The sequence below is a fragment of the Thermobia domestica genome, chromosome 17 (assembly GCF_964235325.1).
Source record: "Thermobia domestica chromosome 17, izTheDome1.hap1.1, whole genome shotgun sequence".
Taxonomy (NCBI): domain Eukaryota; kingdom Metazoa; phylum Arthropoda; class Insecta; order Zygentoma; family Lepismatidae; genus Thermobia; species Thermobia domestica.
In genome coordinates, this window is record NC_137470.1 from 123,732,229 (window position 1) to 123,744,648 (window position 12,420).

At 36.4% G+C, this 12,420-nt stretch overlaps 1 protein-coding gene across 7 annotated transcripts in view; it reads right to left on the reverse strand.

Moving 5' to 3' along the window:
- Positions 1-12,420, reverse strand: part of LOC145674318 (sister chromatid cohesion protein PDS5 homolog B-B-like) — a 271,993-nt gene that overhangs the window by 154,393 nt on the left and 105,180 nt on the right. For all 7 annotated transcript variants that reach the window (XM_081744213.1, XM_081744214.1, XM_081744217.1 and 4 more), the window contains one exon: positions 11,629-11,767. In XM_081744213.1, the coding sequence (XP_081600339.1) occupies positions 11,629-11,767 (139 nt within the window). The remainder of the gene's footprint in view (positions 1-11,628; positions 11,768-12,420) is intronic.

Genomic DNA, 12,420 nt, shown 5'->3' on the forward strand with positions numbered 1-12,420 from the left:
ATTATTAAAATCTAATACATGGATAATAAAGAGAATACCTCGAGGAGCTAGAAGCGCTGTAGCAAACAAACTTGCCTCAACCATCGTTGATTGTGTAGATCAAAACGTTCTCAGCACTTGGAAGAAACTTTTCATTTTCGCTTTCTACCGTCTTAAAATTCTAAAAAAGCGTGCTGCAACTTCAATCACAAACATTATCAAAAATAACCTCATTGATTCACATGCGCCCGAAACACCTCCTGTTACAGCCAAAAAGCAGAAAAGGCCGAAACCTAAGTTTGATTTGGCTAAAAGAATAATATCTAAAATATCAGACTTTGATACAAGAGGCGCCTTAAGATTATTAACTTCAGATGATACGTTGGCACCTTCCAATGAAGCAACATTTCACTGTCTGGTGAACAAGCACCCGGCTCCATCTAGAGCCCTTGAAATGCCGGACCCCCATCTAATCAAGATTCATCTGTATACGTAAATGAAGAAATGGTTCAGAAAGCCATCAATAATTTTGCGTCCGGCTCAGCGTCTGGGATAGATGGGATTTACCCTCAACATCTAAAGGACTTAATCTCGAGATCTGCCGGTGAAGCAGGATCTTTTCTTTTGAGTTAGATCACGAAATTAATGAATCTCATCCTTAACGGAAGAGTAAGTCAAGAGGTGTGTCCATACCTGTTTGGAGCTAACCTCTGCGCCCTAAAGAAGAAGGACGGGGGAATCAGACCAATTGCCATCGGCAGTGTTTTCAGACGTTTGGCATCAAAGTTAGTAGTGTCCTCAGTCTACAATCAATGTTCTCAGTATCTACAGCCTCATCAACTGGGATTTGCAACACCAAAAGGAAGTGAAGCTATCATTCACGCCACTCGAACATTTATACATGCTAAAAAAAATTCGAACAAGGTCATTCTAAAAATCGATTACAAAAATGCCTTTAACTCAGTTGAACGTGACATTATTTTAAAGGAAGTTAAACAAATTATTCCTCAATATTATCCATATTTTTGGCACAAAGAAAGGAAAATATTCTCATGTGTAGGAGTTCAGCAAGGCGATCCAGCTGGCCCGATGCTATTTAGTCTAGCAACACATCCAATTGCCCTTTCTCTTTCTTCAGAGCTAAATGTCTTCTACCTTGATGACGGAACTCTTGGAGGATCACCACAAACCGTGTTGGAAGATATAAAGAAGTTGATTACAAATTCAGAGAAAATAGGTCTACAAATAAACCCACAAAAATGTGAACTTTTCTTCAATTAAAAAAAAAAAAAAAAAAAAAAAAAAATCGACCCTAAAATTGTATCTGAATTTTCAAACATACTACCCGGAATACGAATAGTGAAAAATAATTATATCTCATTGCTGGGTTCACCACTACACGAAGAAGGAATCGAATACCATTTCGAGAAACACCTGAATGATCTCAAAAGAATATCTTTCCGATTAGAAAGTTTACCAGCCCACATTGCTTTCTTTTTGCTCAAAAATTGCTTTGGTATTCCTAAACAAACCTACTTTCTCCGAACAGTTCCAACATGAGTCAATCCCTCCAGACTTCTACAAATGGATCACATACTGAAGAAAGCGTTACAATCAACAATAAATTTTAATATCAACGAAACGCAATGGACTCAAGCTAGCCTTCCCATCCGAGTCGGTGGTTTAGGCATAAGAAAGGTTTCAGACATATGCCTTCCAGCCTTCATTTCCTCTTGCCACGGAGCGTTGCCACTCGTTTCCAAAATTATAAAGTATCCAGTTGACGAAGTGGGAATAAGCCACTTGGCAGAGGCTTTGGAAACTTGGAAAGGCATTTACGATGGAAAAACCCCGGTTTTAAAAGAGTCACAGAAACAATGGGATCAAATTATTGTAAATGAGGTAATCGAAAACGAAATAGTCGTTGAAAACAACATTGAAAGTGCACGCATCAAAGCTTTAAGAGAGAAGGAATCAGGAGCATGGCTTCAGTCAACCCCATCTATAAACATAGGAACATTCTTGGATGACAACTTTTTAAAAATCTGCATAGGTTTGCGCTTAGGCCTGAATATCTGCCATGAATTTATTTGCACCTGCAACAAGATGGACAAGAAAGGTCTTCATGCTTTGAGCTGCAACAAAAGTGGAGGGAGATTTGCACGTCATAGCGAATTAAACAACATAATCAAAAGAACTCTTGCAAGCATCGACTTTCCGAGTATATTAGAACCTCCAGGAATGTTCAGGAACGATGGTAAACGGCCAGACGGAATAACATTAATTCCGTGGAAAAAGGGTCTAAGTTTAGTCTGGGATGTCACATGTATGGATACGTTTGCTCCATCTTATCTACAATCCACAAGTATAAAAGCAGGGAGTGCAGCGGAAGCGGCTTGTTCACGCAAACACTCAAAATACTCTAAACTTAAAGAAGACCATCATTTTATAGCCTTTGCTACCGAAACAACAGGTGTCTTCAGCAAAGAAGCAACTGATTTTTTGAAGGAACTAGGAGCAAGTTTGACAGCAAAAACAGGAGACCCCGAGAAGCTATCAATTTTTACTGCAACGTATAAGCATAGCATACAAAAAGGCAATGCTGTCAGTATTTTGAGTTCCTTCCCTTCTTCCCATAAACTTGAAGAAATTTTTTACCTCAGATAGAACACTTTAACCAGGCATAAGGAGAACACGCGTCAAATTAGATTAATAATTATTGTAAAAACTGGAATCGACTTGAAAATGTTACATGTATTCTGATTATAATTTTAAATTCTTAACAGACATAATACATATTTTCTGACATATTTATATATATATGTATATGACATCTGTAATAAATTATGAATTACAATAACTATTTTAAACAAAAGCAAAGTATATACATATACGCGTACAGAAGAAACATGAATTCTTATATTGGACTTTTTTTTTTTCAATTTGATATTAATTTAGAAATCTATTTCAATCTTAGTAGTAGCATTTCCATAGCGTCATCCTCATATACAAACGGATTGTGAATAAAAGTGGCAGATGTTTGAAAGCTGACAGTTTACCTGATTTTGTTTTTATAACCACTTCAAATGTTCAAAGTATAACTTTATATTTAGAAAAACTCAAATATTCTCATACTGAAAGAAAATCGGAGATGGGGACCGAACCGTCACTCATCAATAATGTAATTTCAAGCACCTCGCTAATTACACTTTTCTTATTTTTAAGTTTACTGATTCACCGAACGTATCTCATACGGGGAAAACAGACTTTGATAAGTGAACTTCGGGGCCATATTTTGCGAGGTAGTAGTGCACATTTAAAATGTTAATAGTAGATACAAACTGGGAGAGCACAATAGCCAGAAATAGCGGAGAAAAGGCGTCTTAAAGTTTCTGAATCGTCCCATATATGATAGGACGCGTTAAGTTTAGAAATCTTCAAATCAGTTGTAAAACTTGCAATGTTCCATGTTAACTAGCAACAAAATTCCAAAAATTTCACCAGGAATCGAAACCGGGACCTCTTACACCACAGATGCACGTGCTAGCTATTAGACCAGCGGGTAGGATTACTTGACCATACACGCAAGTTATAAAGCTATCGTGTTTTAAGTTCTACTAGAAATGCTCCAAGCGTAGATATATACTTGTAATACATTGAGTGGTTTATTCGAGAGAGGCAAAGGATTCGTTTTTACTGTGTTTACTCATTTTTCGTACAGTGCATGCAGAAACAAATACATTTTTCGCTACCGTGTCCATAAATACTATTTTAACTGATCAGAAAGTAAAATCTGTTGGTGAAGTGATATAGGGTAATGTGTAGTATTCTATTTAAATACCGAGTTCCTTCGTGACTAAGCGGTTAGCATACCCACGTTTGATGTAAGAGACCCGGTTCGATTCTCAGTGTGAGCTCATGTGGTTCGGATTCCACGTTAATCAGTAGATCCAAGTCTCATATAGCCTCGGTGCTGAAAGGGACGTTAAATTCAAAATCAACTCAACATTATTTTTATACCATCAATAGCAGCAAGGGGTAGACGATACTATCCTGCGAAAAATATGCATTTATTTCTTTGGCACATATTACAAAGCATCGGACGATTTCCAATATTAATTACAAAAGCTTCAAGAGAAAGACGTTTTATGGACATTAAGTTTCTTACATACAATATTCAATTGTATAGGGCCTACTACTTATCTTTCTTATAAAATTTATGGAGCACGGAGGCTCACTGGTAGAACGCTGACCTCTGGTGCGTGGGGTCTCTGTTTCGATCCCGGCCAGGTAAGCTTGTGATGAACAACATCGTGTCCGTGGGTTTTCTCGAAGTATTCCCGTTTCTTCCCACTTTCTCATTCCACCAATTCTTATACCATTATTCTTACTTTAATCATCTTCTCCCTTACATGCAATGTACAGAACAGGGCACGATCAGATCCGACTCAAACTTCGCCCAGAGAGCACATAATAGAAAAGAAGAAAAAATGCCAAATTGGAGCTGCCCCCATCCAGAAAAACCGGAGATATGCTACGCAACATAACGCACCACGCGACAATATGATATAAGGTAAACATCGCAAGATACCAATTTATGTTGGAAACGGAAAGGATGGGCAGCACCAGGATATCAAGATATTTGATATGCTATAACACTGACTTGGCGGCCATCTTGAAAGCCGCCATCTTGGATATAGCGTAGGGTATTGAAATGAGAAGCGGGGTGTATGATATATCAATGTAAGGTAAAACGCAAAAGGAAAACCAATGATGTAACCGCGAAAAACATATGTTTAATGGTATGGACGGGACGAGGTGTAGAAGACTCGGGCAAAACAAACGTGTATTCGAAGGGTAGAATAATAGGGCAAGACCCCACGATAAATGGTACGCGACAAGTAACTGCAACAGTGTCTGTGCATGGAAGTGCATCCGCCTTGACAGATTATGCCTTCCGAGGATATTGGTGCCTTTCTCTGATATTGTGACTGTTTGGGACCGTCGTGAAACAGTGTAGCAAACCGTGCAAAGGAAAAGATATATTCGTAAAGAAATGTAAGCTAGAACAGGGCTGGCCTTTCCCATCCGTACGCACTTTGTTTCAGATAGTGTTGTTTAAACAAACGTGGGCCGAAATGTCTCTTGTTCACACGAAACAACAAGAAAATTGAACAAGAAACGTACAAAACGGTGTCCAGGAGTGGGATTCAATCACAGGTAGGTCGCGCTTTTGATCACTAATCCAAGATGATATGTCCTACACTCCGGAGTGAGGTGCCGAATTGCTGTTCCATAAGATTTAGTCCTTTGTAGATTATGTAGTCTCCAAACGAGTGATCGTATCGCGGGTTGCAATTGTGGTTTTCACTGTTCCAAACGGAATCCCAATATCCTCGCAAGGCATAATCTGTCAAGGCGGATGCACTTCCATGCACAGACACTGTTGCAATTACTTGTAGTGTACCATTTATGGTGGAGTCTTGCCATATTATTCTGCACTTCGAATACACGTTTGTTTTGCCCAAGTCTTCTACACTTCGTCCCGTCCATACCATCATACATATGTTTTTCGCGGTTACATCATTGGTTTTCCTTTTGCATTTTACCTTACATTGATATATCATACACCCCGCTTCTCATTTCAATACATTACGCTATATCCAAGATGGCCGCCAAGTCAGTGTTATAGCATATCAAATATCTTGATATCCTGGTGCTGCCCATCCTTTCCGTTTCCGACATAAACGGGTATCTTGCGACGTTTACCTTATATCATATTGTCGCGTGGTGCGTTATGCTGCGGAGCATATCTCCGGTGTTTCTGGATGGAGGCAGCTCTAATTTGGCACTTTTTCTTCTTTTCTATTATATGTTCTCTGGGCGAAGTTTGAGTCGGATCTGATTGGGCCTTGTTCTGTACGTTGCTTGTTAGCAAAAAGGGGTAGAACACTGGTCCGCATACGAATTGAGTCGTGACAAAGAAAGCAATCAAAATGGTTACTAACCCGCCTTCACTCGCTCTCGCTCGCTCAGCATTACTATATGACTTGTGTATTGGCATTTGGTAAATAAAGAAAGGAACCAAACTGACTACCAACCCATCTTCACCTATATGTGCGGACCAGCATTCTAGAACCTTCCCGCCTAAAGGGCGTAAAAGTTGGACGTTAAACTGAAATATTTCACTCCATTTTCTTATTGAATTTAGTTCTTCCCAATAATATTTTACCTAATATAATAATAAACTATTATCAAGAGCTCGCAGTATAGACAACTGAATTGCAAGCAAATCATCCATTTTCTGGACATTTTCATATTAAAATAAAAATAAAAACGCTTTAGTAAATCATCCAATTTTCTTCATACCATTCAAATAGTTTTTTCCTTAAGGTATACGCGAATGGGAAATTAGTATAATGGTTTACGTATCAAACGAGTAAAAGGTTCCAGTACCGAAACTAGAAAGCAACAGCAATCGAGCTGGCTCATGCTATTCGAACAACTGGAAATATAAATAAACTTGCAAATAGTTTGTTAATTACTAGGAGGGATGAGATCTTCAGTTAAATATATTAGTTATACCAGTACTATCAGTCAGATACATTAAATATATCAGTTGGAGATAGTGAGCTTTTACTTTCTAATCAATATTTAAGTCCAAATTAGATATAACTGCAGCATAGAGACGATAAGTGTGTAACAAAGCAGTTCAGGCCAATACTATTACTTCAATCTGTATTGTAGATTACAATTATCATGAGAAGAAATAGAACTTTAGTTCCCGAAAACTGATTATATCGAGCATGGTTTGACATGGAGAGAAAACTAAATTAAATTAAATCAAATATCAATATATAGGGTGCCCAATATACAATGCAACTCGAAGTTTGGGATAGTAGAATGTTTGAACCTGAAGCGATATACAAATAATGGTTATACCAAAATGAAGCCTTGTTCATGCATATATTTTTAAACTACGAAGCAACGATTGAAGTACACTAGGAAATACACAGTGTTGTCAGATGTAACCGAATGTGTAAATCTTTTTTCTTAACATGTAAATTGAATCATAACTCATACGTATTACTGATAACTGTCGTTAATTTTTAGTTTGTTTAGTTGAAGTAGCTTGTAAACTACGGAGCAGAAAAAAGAATTTTTCATTTCCACTGATAACTAATCGGATGAGGCCTCTGTAAGGGGGAACTAGGGAAATCTAGTTTTCAAAAATTAACATTCTGAATTGGCAACACTGCTGATGTTTCAGTGCATCAAAAGGTGTGTTAAGGATCTGTCTACATTATGCAATTCCTGAAAACAACGAAAAAGATACTTTGAAATTATCATGATAAAATTTTACTTACATGCACTTGGCAACCTTATTATTCATTTCTATGGGGCTAGTTAAAGCAAGAGGTATACAAGAACAATTCTTTAACTATACAAGACCTGGAAACGAACATTCGCAGTGCCACTGAGAACATTAACGCTTCTACTCTTCGTAAAGTTGCTGCCAACATGGTGAAACGTGTGAACCCTGTGGATCAGTGTTTGAAACAAAACAGGGGGCACTTCCGGCATCGCTGTAGAGCTGATAACTCGTTTAGTAATAGGGGGCGCGGTGGTTCAGTGGCAGAGCGTTCACCTCCGGTGCTTGGGGTCCCTGGTTCGATCCCAGCTCGCGCCGTGTGGACTTCGTACTGGATAAACACCGTGCTCGTGGGTTTTCTCGGGGTTCTCCCGCTTCCTCCCACTTTCTTCATTCCACCATTTCATTCATTTCTCATCTTCACCGTCTCCTTTAGCCTAACCAGCATAATCGTGGGACGTAAAACTTAAAGATTTCATTTCATTTTTTTCGTTTCGTGATAGTAGCAGCGTTGCCGGGTGCATGTAAGTAAATGTTTTATCATGATAATTTCAAAGTTACTTGTTCATTGTTTTCAGGAATTGCGTAATGTATACAGATTCTTAACACATCTTTTGATGCACTGAAACATCAGCAGTGTTGCCAATTCAGAGTGTTAATTTATGAAAACTATGATTTCCCTAGTTCTCCCTTACAGAGGTCTCATCCGATTAGTTATCGGTGGAAATGAAAAAATATTTTTTTCTGCTTACAAGGCACTTCAACTAAACAAATTAAAAATTAACGACAAAACATCCATACGTATGAGTTATGAGTCAATTTAAATGTTTTGAAAAAAAAAATTATTTACACCTTCAGTTATATCTGGCAACACTGTGTGGTTCCTAGTGTATTTCAATCGTTGCTTCTTAGTTTAAAAATATATGCATGAACAAAGCTCATTTTGGTATAACCATTATTTGTGTATCGCCTCATGTTCAAAAGTTCTACTATCCCAAAATCCGGGTTGCATTGTATATTGGACACACTGTACATTCATCCGTAGTTTTACTGCATGCGTTTACTATATTAGTTTCACAAAAATTAACAGTTTCAAGGAAGAAGTGAAGAATCGAAGTTGGGACGTTCAATTTTAAAATCATCGTGGTAATCACTTGACTAAGGTAATAGTTACTTTAGAGATTAACGTCCCTGAACACTGAGGCTATAAGAGAGGTGGGTTTACATTTTAAAGAGGGTTACAAATCTTTTGTAACGTTCAACGCTGGGAGCGAGCATGGAATCTAGTGTTACTAAATATGTTAAATATGTGAAATTTGACTTCTTATCACTGCCAGATCAATTGTTGAATGTTTCATAATGTTATACCAAATTCTAAGAACAGTAAAGCGAAACTAGTAAAATGATGAGATTGACAGTTCTAACTGCACACTACTGCAAGGATGGTGGGGTAAATACTTATACCATTGCGCAAACTCTGTTTCAAATACAACCATTATTATACACTTCATTTTCATAAACTTGTTCTTGTAGGAACTATATCGATTTCTTAATTAGGTTCAATTTGTAGATAACTTTGTCTTACACGCAACTAATACTTATGATATAAAGCACAAAACAAGTACACAAGTACAGTATTTCGATATAACTGGAATTGCAATTTAATTCAATTTTATGCAGTATACATTTTCTATATGATTGTTCAAATCGCTTTATAAAAATCCAGATTATGAATTACAATAACATTTTAAACTAAAAATACAAGTATATATGTTTTCTCTCTCACACATACACACTCTCAATCTCTTTCCCTCTACATATAAACCTGTATATTGCAATCGGTATCAAGAACATGAATAATTTTAATTTTGGACGTGTGGTTCAAGGTTGGTATTCAAATCAGAAATCTGTTCACATTATAACAATGTTAACGTTCCCCATTTTAGCGTCTTCGTATATAAATGATCAACAGGGTGAATAAATGTGACTGAGTTTTGAAACGTGATAGTTCATCTGATTTTGTGTTTTCAAGCACTTCAAAACTGAACTTCATACTTAAAGAAATGTTTCCATATATTGAAAGAAAAAACTTCCCGCAGGCAGATTCGAACTGCCGCCCTTCGATTCTAGAATTTCAAGAGCACTACTTAACCCGCTTAACCACCGAGACAACTTATGAAAGGATACGTTGTAATACTGCTAATATATCGCTCCAAGCGCAGGTTCACACTTGAAGTTTTAAATAGTCCTCCCTATTTCATTAATTTTAACTGAAGATCTTGATTAATTTTCCATATTAGAACTGCGCATGAAGTGTGAATTGCATATTCAACGCAGAAATACATAGCTTCATCTTCTGATCTTTACACTTTACATATTTATTTTTGTGAGTGTTTCTAATTCCTGTGCACTGTGTCGAGTCATTTTCCTTCTAACTTCCTCAAGGATACTCTCTTCGCGTAATTATTTGACAGACTAAGGTTTCATAAGAGTGAAGATTTTTTGCTTATAATTTTCTTATTTTGCTTTATTTTTCCTCGAAAATTGTAAATAGTTATTCATTACTACACTGCTTTGTTAAGGAAAGCACAAAAAAGCAATAATATATTACGAAAACTGAGGTATTAATGAAAATGTGGAAGTTACAGTATATGCGAAGGACGGTACGAAATTTCAACACAACAGAAAATAAATTTATTTCATGTATAATTTTGTTTCAACATTTTTGTACAAATTTTAATAAATTTTGATATAATGATAGCAAGTATATCATGAATAGGAGGGCGCGCTGCGCAAATTCCACTCAACTTTGACCACCAATCATTGAAGCCAATAATTTTATTAAAAGAATTATTACGTGAAGTGCGTTTACTCTGACTAACCATTATTATTATTATTATTATTATTATTTAATTTTTGTAAGTTCTTCGTCTTAGTTATTGAATTTTCATCCAATGAGTGCCCCTAAGAACGCTGCGCCATTAGGCCCGGTGGGCTGGTGGTAAATCTGGCCCTGGCTATGTGATACGTGGTTCTACTGCTTAATATGAGATATATATACAGTAGACAAGAGTGTTGATAAATATATGCACTAATTAAACAGGACACTTTATAAGTAATATTTTTACACTCACCGAACACGCTAATTTCATGTAATATTTGCACACGTCGATAGTACGTATATTCCATTATCTGACAATACAGAAGACTATCTTCTTTAAAACTGAAGAAAGAAAAAGTGCATTTCGATAGAACTTTGGTATACGTCAATATATCTATTTAACTCCCGGAATTTAATATTTGTGATCATGCGTCAGTTCAGCTCTTCATATGGTAGAATATTATGTTCAGTTGACGGCTTCCAAATTCTACAGTCGCCACCAAAAGTGAATACGTCGCCAATGTGAATTTCTCAATAACTTAACAACGATTTATCTAACTGAAGCCAATTTAATATGGTATAACTCCATCGTACAACTCCGTCGAAGATGACAAATACACTTGCCAATGTATTTCTCAAGTTACATAAAAAGAGTATGTAGGAGTCAGTATGCACATTTTACTTGTGACTGCATCTTATACTATTCGGAAAACGAAACTCAAAACTAGAACATTTTAGTGTCTGCTGGGGAAAATAGTTCGCACTTGTGAAAATGTGTTTGTAATGCTTCCTTGATGTCGTAGAAATTCTGTCCAAAAGATTGGTTAGTAACTTATTTACTTATATTTATAGTTCCAGATATAGATATTGGAAATTTCTTACTGAAACATGTAACAATGCATAAAATAACAGAATATCAACAAAAACATTAACCAATATTTACATCTCAATCTTGTACAATGCGGATCGAAAGCTTTCTTCAGAAGTTTGTTGAAGTCAGTAGGAAGGCTGTGCGTGAGCGACATTTGGACTACTGCAAATCTAGTTTTTCGAACACAGAATAGAATCGTATTCCATGTGAGAATGGATACTCTGAAAGCAAGTGTCGGAAATAGAGAGTGACAGTTTGCTATTTTCTATTCCATTTGCTATTTTATGTACAAACAAAACTTAAAAAAAAAAAAAGACCAGTAGTGTATTATACTACATAGAGTGTTCTCATCATAGTTTCATTACTTGACCGACGTAGCTCCGCAACTCTGTGACGAACGATGGCTACAAAGAAGGTGAGAATTGTCTGGCTTGATAGCTTGGAAAGATGTGTAGGACAGGCCATTGGCCAAATAGGCGAAAAGTATTTCACTATAGGAGAAATCATGGTCTTGTAAATACTTACCAATAGGTTTGTAATTTCCAACGGAGCTTAGAATTGACAACGCCGACACAGCTATATCATCTGACATTGAAAGAAAAGACATTAAATGAGTAAGGATATCCTCACCTAGGAAATTCTGTGGAAATATTGAAGACAAAGCCTGAAAGAAAGGAAAAAAAAAGGAAAATTTATACAGTGTACAATTCTCTCCAGCAACTTCCATATACAAAACATTGATTATACACAAAACAAAACTGAATAAGACATCACTTTTGATTTTATAGCTACTTGAAAACCATTCCCCAATTAACTGTTGATTAGTTGGACCTTAACGTCTCTTTCCAGTGTTAACATTATATGAGACGGATACATACAGCTTAATAGATCCCAATCACATGAGTATCAATCAGAAAACAAAAATGATGAGCGCTTACAAGATATCACCTCGTTTAGAATATCATTAAGTAGTCTCCTTGGGCTAAAATCCTCTTGAGAACTATAATTATTTCACGGCACTTTATAAGTTTTAGAAGTACTACAATCAGAAATTCCGTTCATACTATAGTTTCAACGATATATAACAGTTTATCAAAGTAACGAAAGCAACGACTTTTCTAGATTTATTCCTCAACTTCTGTAAAATCTAATTTTATTCTAAATATCCAAAATCTAAATAACGATAATCTTCGAGGCAAGTATTTTTCTTTTACTGTGTTTGTATAGTTATAAAATAATAAAAACACCTAAGGTTTTTAACATTTAATGTGTGTGAGGCGGTAATAATCAGTACCCTTGTGCAGTGCTTGGAAGCTA